At 28.1% G+C, this 21,331-nt stretch overlaps 2 protein-coding genes across 7 annotated transcripts in view; one reads left to right on the forward strand and one right to left on the reverse strand.

The window, feature by feature from the left end:
• Positions 1–81: 81 nt before the first annotated feature.
• Positions 82–10,197, reverse strand: LOC140671067 (protein O-mannosyl-transferase TMTC4). Of its 2 annotated transcripts, none has more exons than XM_072902111.1 (11): positions 9,812–10,197; positions 9,502–9,727; positions 8,757–8,940; positions 8,506–8,685; positions 7,973–8,427; positions 4,741–5,124; positions 4,546–4,653; positions 855–996; positions 658–772; positions 337–519; positions 82–218 (listed from the first exon to the last, which is right to left on the reverse strand). In XM_072902111.1, the coding sequence occupies exons 1-11, from the start codon at positions 9,840–9,842 to the stop codon at positions 82–84; spliced, it is 2,145 nt and encodes a 714-aa protein (XP_072758212.1). In that variant the 5' UTR covers positions 9,843–10,197. The 2 variants fall into 2 exon arrangements, with proteins under 2 accessions (XP_072758212.1, XP_072758213.1); XM_072902112.1 differs by having other exon boundaries at positions 9,502–9,666; positions 9,812–10,193.
• A 6,258-nt stretch (positions 10,198–16,455) lies between these two features.
• Positions 16,456–21,331, forward strand: part of Wdr62 (WD repeat domain 62) — a 75,591-nt gene continuing 70,715 nt past the window's right edge. For 3 of the 5 annotated variants that reach the window (XM_072901561.1, XM_072901564.1, XM_072901563.1), the window contains exon 1: positions 16,460–16,646. The gene's annotated coding sequence lies outside the window, so the exon portion shown is untranslated. Of the gene's footprint in view, positions 16,647–21,331 lie in introns of all 5 variants that reach the window. The other 2 variants (XM_072901559.1, XM_072901560.1) reach the window with 1 other exon arrangement.

The following is a 21,331-nucleotide window of genomic DNA, read 5'->3' on the forward strand; positions in this document are numbered from 1 at the left end:
AGAGAGTAAAGTTTTGTCAATTTTTCAATTATTTATGATATAAATATATTCAGAAAATATAGCAAGCAATTTCATAAAAAATTATTTTATTGATGTTTCTAATTTGTACAATCTTTGTAAATTGTCCTTTGCACTAGACAAATCTGGCTTCAATTGTAATGCTTTTTTATACATTTGTTTTGCTGTATTTAATTTATTCCAACGATGATATAAAACACCTAAATAATATAAATTTTAATTTTAATTTATTTATTTTTATTAGTCAATATTGATTTTAATTATATATATATACATACATAATAACTTGTTTTTAAATAATAGATTTTCTTGTTATACCTAAATTTGCATAAATCATAGGATCTGTAGGATTTCTCGATATTGCCAACTTGAACTGGATTTCTGCTTCCTCATATTTTCCTTTTTTCCCCAAAATGTTGGCAATGTTGAAATAAATGGCAGCATGATCTGAGATCAATTGCACAGCTTCATTTGCCACTTCTAATGCTTCTTCTGTCTTACCTAAAATTATACATTAGCTCTTAGAATGTGACATATTTTAGTATATATATATATATATATATATATATATATATATATATATATATATATATATATATATATATATGAAAAGTCTATTTAAAGATATTACACACAAACCTAAATCATCTAATAATATTATCATATTCGTCCAAGCTTGTCTATGTGTAGGTTTTTGTTTAGTTACAGTTATCCAAGCTTTCAGTGCTTTATCATATTGTTTTTGTTCCAAATACTATAAAAATAAATTTTTCTATTTTATTTGTTTAATAGTAAAAAATAAGATTATATTTTAATGTTATTAATATTTCACTCACTAATATGCCTAAATTATAATAACAATCTGGATAATTTGAACGGTATTGTAGAGCCGTAAAATAACTGGTTTCTGATTTTTTATATTGTTTCAATGATGATTGAACTATTCCTAAATTCATCCACGCTGTAGAAAAGTCTTTCCTAAAATTCAAGGTCTTGTGTATGTTACTATATATTGGGCGTTTATTTGAAGTTTCCACTCTGTTTATTTTATGACCGATTAGTTTTTACAAAATATTTCATGCAAAAGTTTTATAATGTCGAGGGGGACATAAAATGGCTATTTGTTTGATCTTGAATAGAGCAGAGAGAATAGCAAGAGCACTAAACTCTATGGTTTAATGAGGAAGAGTAAAGCTAAAAGTATTCTCTATTTTGATTGATTCCATAATTTTTAGGCCAACTTCCGCAATTCTGTCTACCTAAGATGATCTTATATACAAGAATAGACTATGGTGGGTATTCAGTTCGTTCTTATAAAATTTCTCATTTAAGATCATTTTAAGTATGATTTTAAAAGTCTTTTCGGCCATTTGATTAAGTGAAATCTTAAGATGACCTTAACTCGACTTAAGATGACCTTAAATATAAGATCGGACTATGAATATTGGCCTATGAATACCAGTCCTAGTTTTTTTAAATGGAATCATATTTTTTTATATAAATCAATTCTTCGCAATATTCGTGTAAAAAATAGTTATAAGGCTACAACGGCCAAAAATGGAATAGTTTACGAGATATTTTATATACTTCAATTTGGTATAATTTTAAATAAACTATGAAATATCTTATAAATACTCATTTTTCGGTTATCTTATCTCAATACTTTTATACATAATAATGAAAGGAATCAATTGGCATAAAAAATAATGAAAGGAATCAATTGGCATAAAAAAAATTATGTTTTCTTTATTCTCCCTATATTGATTTTTGTTATTATATTGTGCATAAAAGTAATGAATATATAATAATAAAATAATTAAAAAATGAATATTTTGCGAGTTATTTCATAGTTTACGTAAAATTATGTCAAATTGAAATATAAAATATTTCGTAAATTATTTTTAACCATATCATATTTTTATAAAATTTATGTCGAATATTGCAAGAAATCGATTTTATATAAAAAAAATTAGAATGATTCCATTTAAAAAAAATAGATTGACCTTTACAACTATATCAAGGACAAACCAATGGCACCATCTTATGTTTTTCTTCGAGTCAAACTTTTGTCTGAAAATTTTTATCTACCGGGTTCAGTTTTAGAAATATTTGGCTGAGCTATTTTAAGCGTCTCACTCTATATCACAAGGTGATTCCTATTACCAGCCATTTTTTTCAAAAATGCAACGTTACAGAAAGTTAGAGAAAAAATTTTCATTACTAAAGAGTACCTAATTTATCATTGGTGATAGTTCCACTTTTTGAGATAAACCCGAAGTAGGTGTAACTGGGATCAGCTTGGAAATTTCAAATAGGAACATGAGTCGAGCGGGATATCGTTGGCTAGAGCTTTGGAAAGGAAACAGCTTTCACTAAAACGTAAGGCTATTTCGACCAAGCTCCGATTAATTCGTTTTTATTTTTCTCTAAGGATAGAAGTACATAAGAAGGAAAAGGAAAACAAATTAATTGGAGCTTGGTCAAAGTGGCCCTTTAATTTAATTATTTTTATGGATTTCGAGAAAAACATACTTTGAAATGATTGTAGACATCCACATATTCAAACCTTTTTCTTGAAATTTGGAAAAGATAATTGAATTAAGTTTTAGTAGAAGTTGTTTCTTTTTCAAAGTTCTATTTAACGATACGCTACTCGACCATGTTCTTATTTAAAATTTCAAAACTAACTCTAGTTACACTTACTTCCGGTTTATCCTAAAACATAAAACCATCACTAATGATTACTTTGGGTGCTCTTTAATGAAAAATTTTTTCCTAACATCCTGTGGCGTTCCATTTAAAAAAACGGCTAACACAGATGATCTGAATTACTCTGTATACAGTATAAAGCGTGATTATATCTTAAAGTACGCATTATAGCAAAAATATTTTAAATAAAAATTGTTTAACTCGAAAAAAAAAAATATTAGGTAGGGATATTAGTTTGACTATAAGTTAAGGTCAACTTAGTTTTTTTTTAATGAAACTACCCTAATTTTTTATATAAATCGATTTCTCGCAATATTTTGCATAAAAAGTTATAAGGGTATATTGGCCAAAAATCAAATAGTTTACGAGAAAATAGAAATGTATAATTAATTTAATTTGACATAATTTTACATAAACTATGAAATATCTCATAAAATATTCATTTTTTTATTATCTTTACTCAAGATTTTTATAATAATAAGAGGAATCAATTGAAGTAAAGAAAACACATAATTGTCTTACAGAAAAAAATGTAACTAATCTTGCAAATTCATGTGTTATTTTCTCTAAGATAATTATGTATTTTCTTTACACCAATTGACTCCTTTCATTATTCTATACATAAAAATATTAAAGTGAGATAATCGAAAAATGGATGCTTTATGAGAAGTTTTATAATTTATGTATAATTAATTAGTTTATATCAAATTAAAGTATAAAATATCCGGTAAACTATTCAGTTTTTAGTTATCATACCCTTATAACTTTTTATGTAGAATATTTTGCAAGGAGTCAATTTATATAAAAAAATCAGGATAGTTTTATTTAAAAAAACCTTCATATAATCTTAGCACATACACATTATAAATGCCTTCTCGCATGAAGTTAGTCGTTTACGAGTTTAATAGCAACTAGTCCAATAACTGATATGACATTCATTGTATAAATATATATAAATTAATTAAATTTAATAATATTATATTAATTATAAATATATTTTTATTTCTTGACATTCCGAAAGCGCCAAGCTTCATACGAGAAGATATTTATAACGCCGAGCGCCGAGTGTATGTATATGTATGTACACAAATTAATATGCCTATCTTTTTTTCTTCCTTCGAGCTAAATAACTTTTATCAGAAACATATCTTTTAAATATTTTATTTTTAGATATTCGATTGTATCAATATATATGGGTGTCTCATAACTAATGAGCCAACGCTCGTGAGCGGGTAGAGTACAGTGAACTGAACAAAAAAGTATAAGGTCATTTTGCGATTTTCGCAATAATTATCAAAATATTATTTAAAAAAGATCAGCGAATAAGCGCGCGGCTAGACCATGGGTCGTACGCTCTAGGCACTAGGCACACCGGCGGCGAATGTCGCGCGGGTCGCGTAGCAACGAAATCTGCTCACTCGTTGCTCGTCCGTAGGCCGCATCGATATTTAGAATGGATTCTAAATGTCGATGGTAGGCCGGCTCTCCTCGCGCGGCCATACATTTCGTTGCTACGCGACCCGCGCGACACTCGCCGCCGGCACGCGTAGAGCGTACGGCCCATGGTCTAGCCGCGCGCTCATTTGCCGATCTTTTTTAATTAATATTTTGATAATTATTGCGAAAATCGCAAAATAACCTAATACTTTTTTGTTCAGTTCACTCTACCCGCTCACGAACATTGGTTCGTTAGTTATGAGACATCCTGTATATACATACTATAAAATCTTTACAAATAAATACAAAGAAAACCTGTATGATTGGTTACATTAATCTTAAATCTTTTAAATAATGTGAGATATGTACAATGAAACTTACTGCAAATTGAGAGCTTGTTTAAATAAACTGGCGGCTTTTAAAAGTTGTCCATCATTTCTAAGCAAGTTACCGAGATTGTTCATAGCTTGAGTATAATTTGGATTTAATCTGTAGCATAAATAATATTAATATATAATTAATGAATTTTAAGCATTTTTTGAAAAAGATTAATATTCTATTTACATTTCTATTTACCTTAAAGCTTCTTGATATTCCAGTTTAGCAAGATTAATATCTCCTGCATCAGCAGCATTTTTTGCAATATTATAATGTACTTTTGCATTCAAAGGACATACAGCTAATGCTGATTGGAAAAGTAGTTTTTCATTTCTCCATTGACCACTCCTTATCCAAGAACGTGTAAACAATAATACAATAAGCATTATATATGCAAACAATGCCATCTTAGGCACAAAAAATCGAGCAGAGAACTTGTGTAGGCCAATTGTAACCAACAAACAATATCCTGCTGAAGGAATGTATAATATTCTCTCTGCCAAAACGAAACCAACATTGAAAAAGATATTACTAGCTGGCAGAAATGGAAAAATTAGTATCGCAAGTCCCATAATTATATATCTGTAAAAGTTTATATGTTTTTTTATGTTTATATGGTATATATGTGTATTACATGGTATATGTATACAGGGTGTTCACAAGTAAGTTAGAAGGATTTTCCGAAATTTGACATCGTACAAAAAATGTTTCAGACTAAATTTATAGAATTTTGAAGAAAAAAAGTTACTAATTTTGAATTTTAATTAGGGTCATCTTTTAAGATTATGTAAAGAACAACCTAATTTTTTTAGATAAAATTACTTTAATTTTTTTTGTAAATCAATTTTTCGCATTATTCAGCGTAAAAAGTATAAGGATAAGATAGTCAAAAATTGAATACAGTCGGACCTCTTATCCTACGACATTTTCGGTCCGGAATCTTCCCCTTAAACCTCTGATCCTACGACAAAAATTTGAAAGTGGGGGTATAATTCCCCTTTCGCGGTCGTAGCATGAGAGGATTTTTTGTCGTAGGATAAGAGGTTTCGTAGCATAAAAGGGTCGTAGGATAAGAGGTCCGACTGTAGTTTAAAATATATATACTTTATTTTAATATATTATATATTACATTATTTAATATATTATATATTAATATTTAATATTATGTTATATAATATATATTAATGTTTATAATTTGTGTCATAATTTTATACAAAACACATAGTTATTAAGAAAAAATATAGCTGTTCCTAATAAATTCATTTTTTTTAAACAACTATGTGCTCTCTTTACATAATATACATATTATAAATTGATTCTTTTCATTATTTTGTGCATAAAAATATTGAGACAAGACAACCAAAAGATGAATCTTACGGGACAGTTTATACAGCGTGTTTATTTGAAAAATTTCTATCCTGTTTATTTTATGACCGATTAATTTCCCCCTCGAAAACAAAATTGATGTCTTTCGGTATTTTTCGCAAAAATTAATCGGTCACAAAATAAACAGGATGGAAACTTTTCAAATGAACACGCTGTATAAAATTATATGTATCAAATTAAAATACAAAATATCTCGTGAACTGCTTAATTTTTGGCTATCTTTATGCCGAATATTATGAGGAATCAATTTATATGTATAAAAAATTAAGATAGTAATATTATATGTAAAAAACTAAATTGATCTTCATGTAACCTTTAAAGATGCACTTAATTAAAATTCAAGACTATGTTCAAGACTAAATTCATGACTCAATTTTTTTCTCAAAATCCTATAAATTTTGTCTAAAACTTTTTTTTTGTATAGGTCAAGTTTCAGAGAAAATCTCTTTGGCCCGTCACTTGTGCACAACTTGTTTATATAGAGCGAGTCCGGAAAATTGCAACAAATTTAAAGAGAGATAATAGATCTCATTAAATTAAAACAATTTTTATTAAATATATAAAGGCGAATTCCTTTTTAAGACACTAGGAGTCAATTTTTAATCTTATTGAATACAATCTGTTTCGGTAAAATTAAGACTAAATTAAGGTAGATTAGAATAAAATCGTATGTAAATTTTATCTTTTTTGTATTATTTTGTATTTTTATAAGGTAAATATTTAAAATAACGATTTTTTAATCTTGTTACAAGTATGACACCTAGGGTGCATAGATTGATATCTAACGTCTTAAAAAGATTTCAATGAATATAAATTATTAATAAAAATTGTTCAATTTAATGAGATTTACTAGCTTTTTAAGTTTGTTGCAACTTTCTGGAATCACTCTGAATATATACATATATATACACGCACTTGCGTGCGTGTTTTTACATACAGGGTGAGTTAAAGTATTACAAACTTATATCTCGAAGATAAAGTATTTTAAAGAAAAATGTTTTATATAAGTTTCATGACTTCGAGGACATAAGATGATGTCAGTTACATCAGTAACTGCTCATTGTAAATTCATATTTTTTCTTTAAGACAACTGTGTATTTTCTTTATACCAATTGATTCGTCTCATTATTCTGTATATAAAAGTATTAAGATAAAATTACCAAAAACTAAATTTTACAAGATATTTTAAAATACTGTCAAAATACTGTAACTTTCAAGCCTCATAACTTGAAAAATACTTAATGAAAAATATTTTATTATAGTATTTTAAAAAGCTCTCGAGGTAAGCAACAAGAATATGCAAATATATTGAAACATGGAGGTTTCTATTTAAAATTTAAAGATGATCTTCATATGATCTTCAAACGACAATCCAAGGTCAAACCAATGATATCATCTTATGCTCCCCTCAAAGTTACAAAAGTTTTGTATAAAACATTTTTGTTTAAAATGCTTTATTTCCAAGATATACGTTTGTAACACTATGATTCACTGGATATACAGCATAGTATCAGAAATTGTGATACTATACAATAAAACTGATTCCTTTTATAAATATAAGTCAAAAGTATGGAATAAAATTTTTTCATACAGGACTACGTTAGAAAATTGATGTTGAAGATACCTTTCTACTGACACATCAAGACATCGATTCCAGCAGCGAAAAAATCAAGATCCTGGATGCAATGTATATTATGCTGAATTGCGATTGCATATCGTTTTTCAGCCAAGTGCTTCTTCAAAGAGATGAAAATTACTTAGTGCAAGGTCAGAACTGTAGAGCAAGCATCTGCCTCCATTCCATTTTAACACTGATTTCTTCACTGTTGAAACCAATGATTTAGTGTAATCAAAGACCTGTATGAAAAAAATTTATTCTTTATTTATGACTTATATATTGTAAGAAGACTCTTTATTTCTTTTCTATTGTACTTTCCGGTACGTCTATATATGTATTTTTTACTATTTGCATACACATACACACATACACACAAATTCTCATGAATTATATATTATATCTCAAACTTTTAAAGTTTGAAATTACCTTAAAGTTTTATCCTTGTGAACCATAAATGTGTACATAATTAACGATCCAAATAGTAACCAAAAAATAATAACTACAAAAATTCTGTAGTCATGGCCAGTAATTAAAGATATACAACCCATTGACCAATCAAAACAGAGCCATATAGGACATATAAGTAACCATATATTCAAGCAATAGATATAGTTGTAATTAAGTATACGAAAAAATATATTATTCAGAAAAGACGCTGGATTATCTACTGGTTGAAATTTAGGAGCAGAAAACCCTATAATACTAAATCTTAGAAATAAAAGTAATATTGCAATGAAAAAAAGTATAACAAGTCGTAACACTATATTATTATTAACAAAATTATTAAAATTTTTATTTGAATGTTTAAATAAAAGTAATTTAATTATATCAATTGGATATATTTTGTTCACTATAACTATATCATATACTGCACAAATTGCCTGAAAGATAAAAATAAGTGTTTTACATAGTTATATAAAAAATTCAAATATATAAAAATGTAATTTTAATATACTTACAATTGCAGTGATTCCAGTTTCTTTACATAACATTGCTATGGTTATACAAATAACAGAACCAGACATAGCAATCCAGGCACGAATTGAATTTTTTGCATATATTACACAATTGTATAATAAAATTGATAACCATGTAAATAAGGCGCATAATAGTTCAGCACGTCCAACGATTCCAGATACCTGACATATAAAAACACAAATTAGAATATATTTAGATATAAATAAGTGATAATATATATATGGATTTTTACAGCTTCCGTATGGATTGGATGTACTGCAAATAAGATTGCAGCATAAAAAGAGATATCTTGTCTTTTTGGTCCCAAAACTAGATTATATACAAATAATGTTAACAGACTATTTGTACTATGTAACATTATATTTATTATATGATAATCTTGTGAAATTAAATCTTGTCGTAACCAGAAATGTAATCTATAAAAATGGAGAACATAAAATTAATATTTATATATTTTTAATAAAATATTGTTACATGTATAATACAAAAGTACTTTAAATACTTCAAAAGTACTTAAAAGTTTCTGTTTCCTCATTGCTGGAATAATGATGTCAGAAAAAAGAAATCATGTATCAATAATTCTTTTTTTTTAATCAAACTTGCATTGATAGATACATATATGTATCTATATATGTCCTACAATTTCAGCAAAAATCTTATAAAATAAAAAAATCTTATATAATATTATATAATAATTCAGTTAAAAGTTGTTACAACTATTTATTAATTCAGAAATGAAAAGAATTTTTTATTTAAACTATCAAGTATGAATAGTAGGAGATAAATAATAAAAAAAAACTAATTTATGAATAGTAAAAAAACTGATTTAGTTTGATATATTTTGCAAGATTTATTGCAGAATTAATGTAATTATATTACAAAATTTATATGATTTCTAGTTTTTAATATTACAACTGCAGTAAAAAACTAATAATGTATATGTTTGTATATATATGTGTGTATATATATTATTTTACCTGAAAGTCAGGATAGTAAAAGGTCTATATGACTTATGGCTTTGTTCATGGGATAACTTAGTACCCCAGAAATCATTTTTAAATATTTCCCAAATTGTTGTATCATATACATCATGGTTATTAACAATAGCTTCAATATCATCAAAAACGAAATCTCCATTATAACTATTAATAAAACAAAGTGATAAAATTATAATTGTCCAATAGGAAAATATTGGTGACAAAGCTGAAAATTCATAAAATATTTTGTTAAAATATTTTATATGTATATATAATCTATATAATTGTATAATAATTCATATATACATACCTGGCAAGTAAGTTGTTCTTTTATTTTTCATAGTCTTTTCAATAAAAATAAAAGTTAAAAGTTATTGCATTGCCTTTGTATATGAAATTTTAGGTTACGTTTTGACACATCCTTTCTAAAGGTACAATTTCATGTATCGCTAAAATAAGCGATTGAAGCGACAAATTTGTCGCCCGTATTCTAGAACACTTTTGTAGAAATTTGTTCAATTACCATCATCAATTAATTATCATCTTTCAGTTTTGTCACTTTTATGTTTTTTCATTTACAAAAGTTACCACTGTCTTTCACAGCTTTTATTATAGATTGTAGTATAGAAATCTGTGCTGTCTTTTTATGCTGACGCTTGACCACAGTATAAGTACTTATATATATTAACGACACTGATCGTCGATCAAGTTAAAGTTACTAGATTACAAAGTACATACAGGGTGTGTTCCATATGAACGCTCACGCGCTGTAAGCGCTCACACTTATAAGCGCTATTTTCAATCGTTTCGTTTGTTGCTTAAGCGCTTAAAATTGCAAACGGAAAGTTGTTCCTTTTGGGTGCATGAGCATCGTGAGCATGTAAAAATGGCGGAAAAACAGATTGTTCTTTTGTGTTCGTTAATTATAATAATGTTCGAAATATTGTTTGATGACGATGGAGATTCTTTAAAACTTAATACAGAAGTAGAAAACATTCTTTTAATTCTTAATAAGTATCGCGAGAAAACTGCAATATTACGCTTAAAGAATTACGTAGAAAAGATTTTACCATCATATACCGATGTACAATTTAAATCACATTTCAGTTATTAATCAAATATTAACGATATATTAATCACATTACAATTTAAATCCATTTTTCTGTTCATCATGCGATACTACGGGTACGTTCTATATGAACGCTCACGCGCTGTAAGCGCTCACGCTTTTGCGGCCCTACCTCGATGAAATAAGCATTTGTTAGCATAAGTTATGACGTCACAGTGACGTCATTAATACGTTTATAAGCGCTTATAACTCCAAATAGAACAGCGTAAGCAATGCTTATAAGCGCTTTAAGCGTGTAAGCGTCCAAAAGGAACGCACCCACAGTCGGACCCACAGACTTCTATACTATAACTAGACCGCTAACTTCCTTATATATTAGACCTAAAAAGTGACCCCGAAAAATATGTATACAACATTAGTAGGATAGAGAAAAGGAAAGGATAGATATATAATATAGCTACTACAGAAAACTCGTGTGTGAGTGACATTGCTTTAAATTCAACCAATCAGCGTGACTGTCATCCTACTAATGATGACGCATGCGCATAAGTTTTATACATACTTTTCGGTGTTATGTACTTTGCCGGAGTTAGCAGTCTAGTTGTATAGAAATCTGTGATATAAAGTGTCCTCGAATTTTATGTACTAAGAGCGCATTCGGGGAGATACTATTAGCGCCAGAGAGAAGCCATGAAGCCGTTTTTGAGGGAACTCATTCAGCTCCGTAAAGTTAGCCGAACCACTTTGATTTTTTTATAATTAAAATTAACTAATCGTTTGGTCATCGTTTGGAGATGATTGGTCATCCAATTAAAACGTTTGATCATTTATCTTTTTTTTTTAATTAAATAATTAAAATTTCGAAGTAAAGTTAGCCGAACATTTTTATTTTTCGCCCAATCGAGTTAAACAAGAGCTTATTCGATGCAGAATCGTTAGATCATCACGAATAAATTCTTTACAACGTTTGGTGATCCATAGTTTATCCAAAAAATGAAAAAAATCATGTGCGGTAAAATGACGACGGGCGACGTATAGTGACATGGATGTGCGCTGCGGTCACGCGCGCATGCGTTTTAGTAACTTATACAAAATTTTAAATAAATCCTTTTTAATTTTAATAAATACTTTTTATGTTGCTATGCAAGTTGCAAACCTATGTGGAATCGTATATGCATTGCAAAGTACATGCTTAGATGGGAGTGTATAGGGGGACGGGGCTACGCCGCTAAAAGTCGCCATTAGTGGGATCCCGGAAATCAAAGGGTTAATATGAGCGCGTTTTTCAAATTAATTCATATTGTTTCTTTAGATAGATTCAGTCTTCAGTTTGAGACAGATATAAAAAATTACTCAAACTATAAAATTTAAATATCTGAATGCATGCCGTAGATAAAATAGATTTATGTTTCTATATCAGTATCTATATCCAGTACGATTAACATTATCCAACCATTTTTTCCTACGTAATGAAGATCTGGGTAAGTGGCACATTTTATATCCATCTCGGATTTATTTAAAATTAAAAAAGATTTATTTAAAATTTTGTATAAATTACTAAAATGCATGCGCGCGTGACCGCAGCGCACGTCCATGTCACTATACGTCGCCTGTCGTCATTTTACCGCACATGATTTTTTTCATTTTTCGGATAAACTATTTATCACCAAATGTTGTAAAGAATTTATTCGTGATGACCTAACGATTCTGCATCAAATAAGCTCTTGTTTAACTCGATTGGACAAAAAATAAAAATGTTCGGCTAACTTTAGTTTGAAATTTTAATTATTTAATTAAAAAAAAACGATAAATGACCAAACGTTTTAATTGGATGACCAATCATGAACAAACAATAACCAAACGATTAGTTAATTTTAATTATAAAAAAATCAAAGTGGTTCGGCTAACTTTACGGAGCTGACCTTCTAATAAGAGTCTCGCCATAAGATAATCTGGGCAAAATTCTGCGAGAGAGAAAGATATATATTCACTATCCTTTACTCTCTTACCTAACCTAACCCTAACCTCTTTTAACGCGCTGATCGCTACTGTTATAATGTTTGTGATAGTAGTTTATGTTTTCTCATTAGATACACAAATATTATATATTTTAGGTTTTTATAATGCTTGTGATAACAGTTTGTTTTCTCATGAAAATAAAGCGATTTATTATTTCGTGTTTTATGTGTTTATTTTAATTTTATTTTGTTAATTTTTATGCAATTAATAAGGATTAAATTTAATTAAGGATTTTATTTAATTACTAAAAATTAAATATAAACAGTTTTTTATTATATATATTATTTTGATGTTTAAAACATAAAAAGATTATAATATTTAGTTCTAAAACGTTTATTTTGTATTTATGTTAATGAAATATAATGTTTATGCTATCAGGAAGGTTAATATAATTCAAATATGAACAGGAATTGCCCAGATATAGAGAACCAATCAAAACTGGATATTATATGGCGAGACTCTTATTAGAGGGTCTTTAAGAGTCGTGAAAGCTGTTCTCGTCGCTCATTGGCTGTGTTCAGCAGAGAAAGCAAATCAGTGAGAGCTTAGTGATTCTTTATTGTGATTGGTTTCTGCACTTAAATCCATCGAAGGTCTAAATGCAAGAACCAATCACAATAAAGAATCACTAAGCGCTCACTGATTTGCTTTCTCTGCTGAACGCAGCCATTGGCTACCACGAATTTCAGCCTAAATTATAGCTCTGTTTTGCTATTGCGACTGCGCTGGCAGTTGTTATTATTTAGAAGAGAAGAAAAAAAGACTTTTCTTTGCAAAGCAAGGTAAGATAATTTTTTAAATATTATTTTTGTTAAAGATGTAATATACTTTCCAACGTGTCACGCACTTCCACAAGTTCTCATTTAACGATTTATATCCATGAGGATAAAACAAAGGTAGTTGGGTAACAACAAATAAAGAGAAAAATAAAATGCAGTCAGTCTTTTCCAGCAAAAGTATAGGATCACGATACCTTGCAGAAAATTTTGTCATTTCCGAAAAACATAGGAAATAATCAAACTAATCAAACTATTATAATGTGATATAGAATGTGATATTAAACTTTAAAATTTAATGTATTTCTATATTATGAATTTTATTTTATTTTATTTTATGTTTATATGTGATTGTATAGACAAATATATAGATATATATATTTTAATATATTATATATACATTTTATTCTAATACATACATATATATATATATATATATATATATATATATATATATATATATATACTAACCTAATCTATGATCTGTGACGTCACGATCTCAGCCTAAAAGAGCTTTCTAAAGAAACTTTCGCGACCCTCTGTTCAAGAGCCCCTCTACGCTTGCCGTATAATGGTAATTCGGTAAAATAAACGTATCGTCTGAACATCGTCATTAAAATGTATGCGTCACTAGCGAGCGATTCGTTTTTTTTACCAAATCATCTATACGATTTTCGTTGGCAAAACCGAATGTCAAAAATCATCGAAACGGTGATTTTACCGTATACGGTCAACGGCGATATTGTGTGAATACGTACATTAAAATATATGCACCACTGCAGAAGACGGCAAAAAAATCGATTTGGTAAAAAGACCGATTCGGTGTCGTGTGAACGGGCTGTAAGAGGGGATCTAAAAATCGCCATTTTTGGTCTCAAAAGAATCTATGAAACATGTTTTGCTACTTTATTTGAAGTTGAAATAAAAAGGAAAAAAATGTTTATTTAACCAATGGCACCATTTTATGTCTCTTTCGGAACCATATAACTTTTGTCTGAAATATTTCTTTCCACAAGGAAAAATAAAGTTTTTTAGAGCGGAAATTAAAATGGGACGCCCTATATATATATATATATATATATACAGGGTGGACCATTTTAATCCATCCAGTCGAATATCTCGAAAACTAAGCCCGGGAGAGAAAAATGTTTCAGACAAAAGTTGTATGGTTTCGAGGGGGCTATAAGATGGCACCATCGGTTTGACCTTGAAAAGTCATTTGAAGGTCACGTGAAGGTCACTTCAAGTTTTTTAAATGGAACACCCTATATATTTTTACATATTCTTGTAGCTCATCTCGAGAGCTTTCCAAAACACTTATGACAAAGTATTTTTAATTAAGTATTTTTTGAGTTATAAGACTTCAAAGTTGCAGTATTTTGACATAAAATACAAGATATCTCATAAAATATTCATTTTTTTATTATCTTACTCTAATACTTTTATGCACAGAATAATGAGACGAATCAATTGGTGTAAAGAAAACACATAATTATGTTAAAGTAAAAATGTGTAAATGTTAGTTGCAAATTCAGATTTTTACTTTAACATAATTATGTGTTTTCTTTACACCAATTGATTCGTCTCATTATTCTGTGCATAAAAGTATTAGAGTAAGATAATAAAAAAATGAATATTTTATGAGATATCTTGTATTTTATGTCAAAATACTGCAACTTTGAAGTCTTATAACTCAAAAAATACTTAATTAAAAATACTTTGTCATAAGTGTTTTGGAAAGCTCTCGAGATGAGCTACAAGAATATGTAAAAATATATAGGGTGTTCCATTTAAAAAACTTGAAGTGACCTTCACGTGACCTTCAAATGACTTTTCAAGGTCAAACCAATGGTGCCATCTTATGGCCCTCTCGAAACCATACAACTTTTGTCTGAAACATTTTTCTCTCCCGGGCTTAGTTTTCGAGATATTCGACTGGATGGATTAAAATGGTCCACCCTGTATATATATATATATATATATATATATATATATATATATATATATATGTACAGGAATCCTATACAATTTTGTGGTGTAGAATTTATAAATTAATAAATGGAAATGTATTGCTTGTTTTAAAACTTTTTTTTTTTTATTAAACCGCTTAAACACAACTATTTTAACAGACGTTTTAAAAATTATTATTATCATTTCTAAAATATTTTCCGCAGTTTCTTATGGTTAAATAAACACATTTTTTCCTTCTTATTTCAACTTCAAATAAGGTAGCAAAACCTATTTCATAAATCCCCTTTGGGGCCAAAAATGGCGATTTTTAAACTCCTTTTTTTTACTGGTACAAATTCTTTTTACTAGTAAAAATGAATACTAAATGTTTCAATAAGTTTTGTTTGATTCTGCTGATATAGTTTTGCTAGCTTCAAATATAATTATATGGATAGGAATTATTATGGAGCACGAGTTGTCACGATATTATTGACAAACTTTAATCAAAATATATATATATATATATATTTTTTTTTTTTTTGAAGAATAATAATAAGATACTACATAAAATTTTTTAATTATTTTTTTGTAAATGTATGCGGACAAAGATTATATGTAAAAGAAAGAAAACATGGCATATGTATATATATATATATATATATATATAATATGGCCATATGTTTTCTTTCTTTTACATATAATCTTCGTCCGCATATGCAAAAAAACAATAAAAAATTTCATGTTATATCTTATTATTATTCTCGAATAATGAAACACCCGATATATGATTTTATTATATAAGCAATTTTTTTCTCACTTTTTAAAGTTTTATTTTTTTTTTTTTTAAATAATGTAAAAATTTTTTTTATATTATTTTTTTCCATAAACGAATAAAAACTAAAGAAAGAAAATATAATATTATATACATATTCCCATAATATATAATTATATATTATGATTATATATGATTATATAATTTATCCACTTTTTTCTTTATATGTTATTATTTTTTTTAAATAAGATATATGGCAACATAAATCGAGTCCAGAGAGAGATTTGCTATTCAAAAATTCCGCTGCAATTTGTATTTATATGTTACCGATAGATAGCAGCAGTGCACTTTATAGCGAGGTGTTTAGCGAACAAATAACTGTGCTCTGTGCCTGTGCGAGCTGAGTTAGTTTGTTCCATCTATTTTGTGACGTGTAAACGTGTGTTGTGTTTGTTTCATATTCATTGTCGAATTTGTTGCGTTCAATTTTTTCAGCGGGTTTCCTCTTTGGGATTGGCAGTAGGAGATATGTACAATGTTTGCAGTGGACGATCAATATGTAAGTATCGCTTATCACGTACCGATTATCTGTTTGCTAAATGTAACCTCCAAACATTACAGATAGTTAATGTTCCACGTTGGATAATATCCTTGCATATATATTTTTTCTCTTCTCTCGCTCTCTTTTTCTCTTTCTCTTTTTTATTTATTGTTCAACTAATTCAACTTGCCGTTTGCTTGCTAATATGCATCTAATATTTTACATTTTGAATTCTTGATTTATATAACGAACATCAATTATGAACACTTCTGATTATTGATTATAACGACGCACATCGATTGAGAGATATTTTCGATAGATGGATGCTTAACTGATTCCACAAAAGACTATTTTTTAAATCCAGAATAATATTAAGTTTACATTTAAACATATATGCGTGTGCTAGCGTCTATGTATATATATCGTATTTGCGAATAATTATACATATATAAAAATCTTATTATTTTTTTTCTTTTTTCACTTTACTTCTTTTTCTCCTCTTTTCCTCCTCCTCTCTATCTTTTTTATTCAGTCTTATTCTTTATATATAGAGTATGCATATGTGTAAAAAAAAATATATATATATATATGTGTGCGTGTGCGTGTATGTGTTTTATACATAAACACAAATACACATATATACAGATTTTTATATATGAACATTTCGCTCGATATCATATATATATATAATCAAATGCGGTTTTTTTTTTAAATAGTTTTAACGAAAGAAAACAAGAACATCTTTTTCTTAGAGAAAGATGTGAAGAATCTAAAAACATAATTTAAAAATAAAAAAACTCACCGGCTTTAAAGTTTTGTAAGTTAAAAAACTTTCAGGTGATCCGATTCTGGCTCTTCGAGATTATATAAAAAAATTTATCACACTATTTGAAAAATCTTTACTTAATAATAAAAAAGTTCTTATACATTATTAAGATCTACAAAGTAATATAAAAGTTATTTAAGAAAAATGATTCTCAAATTTAAACTTTAAAGACAAATATCTCGGTAGAAATGCATTTTAGAAAAAAATTTTATAGGGACTTATGGGGTTATTTTTATCTGCCCACGAGAGATTGCCCACTTTTACCAAGACACCCTGTATATATATATATATATATATATATATATATATATATATATATATATAAAATCTTATATAATCTTATATATAATTAAAATATAATAATATATAATCTTAAATATAGAAAGAAAGAGTTTAACAAAATACAGTTAAAAAAATTGATCATAAATAATCATCTATTGTGTTATGCTTATAGTCGGACCTCTTATCCTACGACATTTTCGGTCCAGAATCTTCCCCTTAAACCTCTGATCCTACGACAAAAATTTGAGAGTGGGGATATAATTCCCCTTTCGCGGTCGTAGCATGAGAGGATTTTTTGTCGTAGGATAAGAGGTTTCGTAGCATAAGAGAGTCGTAGGATAAGAGGTCCGACTGTATTTAAAATCAACTCGAAGTATCTGTCATCACTAATACTATAAAGATAATATGCATTGTTGTAATCGAATGCTACTATCAAGGTTACGAGAATAGGCACGAGCACTGAGCGATAGTAGGTAGTAATTGAAATTATATGCAATTTATTTTCAACATACCTCAAAAACATTGCTTTTTCAAAAATTTTTATAACAAAAAAGTATTTATTTTTTAATAAAAAATATTAGCTAGTATTTATCTTGATTATCTATCTGGAACATATATTATCAAATTATATTGTATATAATACAACATCAAAAGAATTAAATATATCATTAGAAAAATATAAAAGTTGAATAATTTATACCTATAAATATGTCAAAACAAGTGTTATAAAAAGAATTTAACGACTTTATTATTCAGTAAAATCGAGTTAAATGAATGTTTTTATTCAATTATAAGTCATGCTAACGTTGTCGTTTTGAAAGCAAATTGACACTGCGCATTTTGTTATGATAAAATACGTAATAAATATAAAATGTGTAGATTTCAATCTCTACTATCATTACGCATTGCATCATATCATAACGTAATGCAACGATACTTATCCACTCAATGTGCGCTTATGATATATTTGTTTATCTATTATTAGATCCGTAATCAATTCTAATAGTAATCATGCCCATAGTTAGCTATTATAATTAGGTAATCCAGAATCGTTTTTTAAAGCGTTAAGTATCATCGAGATTTATTAAATTTTTTTTTTGCAAGTTAATGTAATATAAAATATCTGTAATTTTTTTGTTTACTATTTATATTTTAAATGCTAAGATTCAAATACATGGCTATCTGTTTATAAAATGTTTAGCTGTAAATCGTACAGCGCCTTTTTTAAATGTAAATTAATAGCTAAACAGTGCATACATGACACTCTACTAAAAATTAAGAAATTTACAATCAAGCTGTTTTGATTTGATATAATACGAGAATGTCAGCAAAAATATTTAATCTATAATTTAATTAATTAATAATTAATCATAATAGTGTTTCTAACGTTTTTTATATAACATGTTCTTTCAAAGCAGGCAAAAACATGTAAGCGCAAAGTATTCTTTCCTCATGAAGTATTATAATGAAACGAAACACAATGAAGTCCGTTTTAATGATCTGTGTTCTTTCTCCGACAACCGCAGTTTTTTTTCTCTCTTTTATGACTTTCGATTATAATCACTGTAACTGTTCGGCATTCAGTCATGTGTTACTGTTATGCAAATGATTTTTAAGCAATTAGAAATCCAATGCCTGAAGTACACGACCGCAAACTGATACAAATCTAGTGCTTGATTATAAAAAATAAAAATCAATAACATTTTGTACAATAACAGTTTGTTCGTATTTTATTTATTTGTCTCATTTTTTATTTTGTTTATATCTTAAAAAATATAATAAAATAATTCTCTATCAGCTATACTGTCGGCTATTTTATATCTTAAATTTCTTAAATAGTTTGTGTACTCTTTTAGCATTTTGAAAATTGAAAAATATTGTAAAAATGTGAAATGTAGTCTCGAATTAAGATTCAAATGAAAAAGTAGTACAAACATGTATAAACAATTCTTGATCGAATTACGTTAATAGAATCAAAATATTTTAAGTTAAACGCTGACTATTTTTTAATCATCTTGTATTTTTTATTTTTTTTTTTTAGGTACGAATAAAGAGCGGTGCAAACAAATACAAACTAGATACAGATTAGATACGTTATTAAAGAAAGCGATAATCTTGATCTATGCACATGGGGATATATGCTTTAATAATAACGTCTGTCGACCTAGCCCCCCCACCTTGTAAAAATAAAAAAACAAATACTGCAAATTTACGAGCTATTTATGAGCTTTCATATCCCGCAAATTAAAAATTTTGAGCTCGTCACACTAGGCAGGAATTTAATAATTTTGGTGGGGGGGCTGAGTCGACGTCGACTCAGCCCCCCCGCCCCTTAAAAATAAAAATATTCAATCGTTCTTTGCGGCAGAATTAGGAGCTATTTATGAGCTTTTAAAATAATATAATTTCGATTTTTGAGCTCACCGTTTTAACCCCAAAACAACCCTTTCATTATTAAAACTCAAGAGAGAACTATGCTTAAAATGAAAAAATTTAACACTTTTGCGGGTAAATATTGTTTATTGATTTATGAGCTCTCAAAATACGTGTATTTTGATTATTGAGCCGCAACCCCTTTATAGAAAAACCACCCTTCGTCTCCCCGGCATAAGAGAAAACTATACTTAAAATGAAAAAATTTAACACTTTTGCGGATAAATATTGTTTATTGATTTATGAGCTCTCAAAATACGTGTATTTTGATTATTGAGCTACGACTCCTTTACAATGAAACTACTCCCAAATCTTTCCAGCACAAAAGAAACTATACTTAAAATAAAAGAATTTATTTTACGATTAAATATTGTTTATCGATTTATCAGCTCCAAAAATACGAGCGATTTTGATTATTAAGTTACAACCTTTTTACAAAAATAATCACCACGCATCTCCTTCACATAAGAGAGAACTGTAAATTTAAAATGAAAAAAAAATTATTATTTTGCGAACCTATAAGAAGCATTAATAATATAAAATATTTAATTATAAAACAGTTAATACGAAATATTTAATTTCTTTCATTTTAAGTATAGTCCTCTCTTGTGCCGGGGAGACGAGGGGTGGTTTTTCTATAAAGGGGTTGCGGCTCAATAATCAAAATACACGTATTTTGAGAGCTCATAAATCAATAAACAATATTTATCCGCAAAAGTGTTAAATTTTTTCATTTTAAGTATAGTTTTCTCTTATGCCGGGGAGACGAAGGGTGGTTTTTCTATAAAGGGGTTGCGGCTCAATAATCAAAATACACGTATTTTGAGAGCTCATAAATCAATAAACAATATTTACCCGCAAAAGTGTTAAATTTTTTCATTTTAAGCATAGTTCTCTCTTGAGTTAAATAATGAAAGGGTTGTTTTGGGGTTAAAACGGTGAGCTCAAAAATCGAAATTATATTATTTTAAAAGCTCATAAATAGCTCCTAATTCTGCCGCAAAGAACGATTGAATATTTTTATTTTTAAGGGGCGGGGGGGCTGAGTCGACGTCGACTCAGCCCCCCTACCAAAATTATTAAATTCCTGCCTAGTGTGACGAGCTCAAAATTTTTAATTTGCGGGATATGAAAGCTCATAAATAGCTCGTAAATTTGCAGT

This window comes from Anoplolepis gracilipes, chromosome 11, assembly GCF_047496725.1.
Source record: "Anoplolepis gracilipes chromosome 11, ASM4749672v1, whole genome shotgun sequence".
NCBI classification, from domain to species: Eukaryota; Metazoa; Arthropoda; class Insecta; order Hymenoptera; family Formicidae; genus Anoplolepis; species Anoplolepis gracilipes.

Coding starts and splice junctions, on each gene's coding strand:
- LOC140671067 (XM_072902111.1), bottom strand. CDS start 9,842: ATGAAAAATAAAAGAACAACTTACTTGCCAG. Junction 8,686..8,756: donor ATCCAATCCATACGGAAGCT/GTAAAAATCCAT, acceptor TTTATATGTCAG/GTATCTGGAATCGTTGGACG. Junction 5,125..7,972: donor CACAAGGATAAAACTTTAAG/GTAATTTCAAAC, acceptor AAACTTTTACAG/ATATATAATTATGGGACTTG.